This window comes from Geospiza fortis, unplaced genomic scaffold, assembly GCF_000277835.1.
Source record: "Geospiza fortis unplaced genomic scaffold, GeoFor_1.0 scaffold23, whole genome shotgun sequence".
NCBI classification, from domain to species: domain Eukaryota; kingdom Metazoa; phylum Chordata; class Aves; order Passeriformes; family Thraupidae; genus Geospiza; species Geospiza fortis.
In genome coordinates, this window is record NW_005054303.1 from 4176262 (window position 1) to 4176724 (window position 463).

At 45.8% G+C, this 463-nt stretch overlaps 1 protein-coding gene across 4 annotated transcripts in view; it reads right to left on the bottom strand.

Moving 5' to 3' along the window:
- Nucleotides 1–457, bottom strand: part of BCL11B (BAF chromatin remodeling complex subunit BCL11B) — a 90996-nt gene extending 90539 nt beyond the window's left edge. For all 4 annotated transcript variants that reach the window (XM_005417875.2, XM_005417873.2, XM_005417874.3 and 1 more), the window contains exon 1: nucleotides 49–457. In XM_005417875.2, the coding sequence (XP_005417932.1) occupies nucleotides 49–106 (58 nt within the window). In that variant the 5' untranslated portion in view covers nucleotides 107–457. The remainder of the gene's footprint in view (nucleotides 1–48) is intronic.
- Between the last annotated feature and the right edge of the window lie 6 nt (nucleotides 458–463).

Here is a 463-nt window from a genome sequence, read left to right on the forward strand (position 1 = left end):
ATTTTGCTTCTCGATTTCGGCTCGGTCTCGTTCCAAGTTCAAACTTACGTGTGATAATCTCTCTTTGTGACAAGTGCTGCGGGTTTCCCTGCTTGCGACGGGACATTGCCCTGGCATTTACACTGGCATCGCCTGGAGAGCTGCACTGGTTTGGGGGGATGTGTTGGGGGGCCGATCCTCCTCCTCTTTTTTGTCCCCTCTTTATTCTTCTTCTTCTTTATCGAGTTCTTCTTTCAAAAAAATCAAAAACGTAAAAAAACGCCTCCTTTTTGTTGCTGCTGTGGTGCACTGGTTGGGATTCCCTCTCAATTAAAAATCATCATCATCATCATCATCATCAGGAAAAGCTCTTTCTCGCTCTCTTTCACACACTGTCTTTTCTCCACTGCTTCTGCCACTTGGACTTCCAGATCTCTTCTTGAACTTAGGAGGATATGCACCGCCAGTGACACTTTTCTCTTTC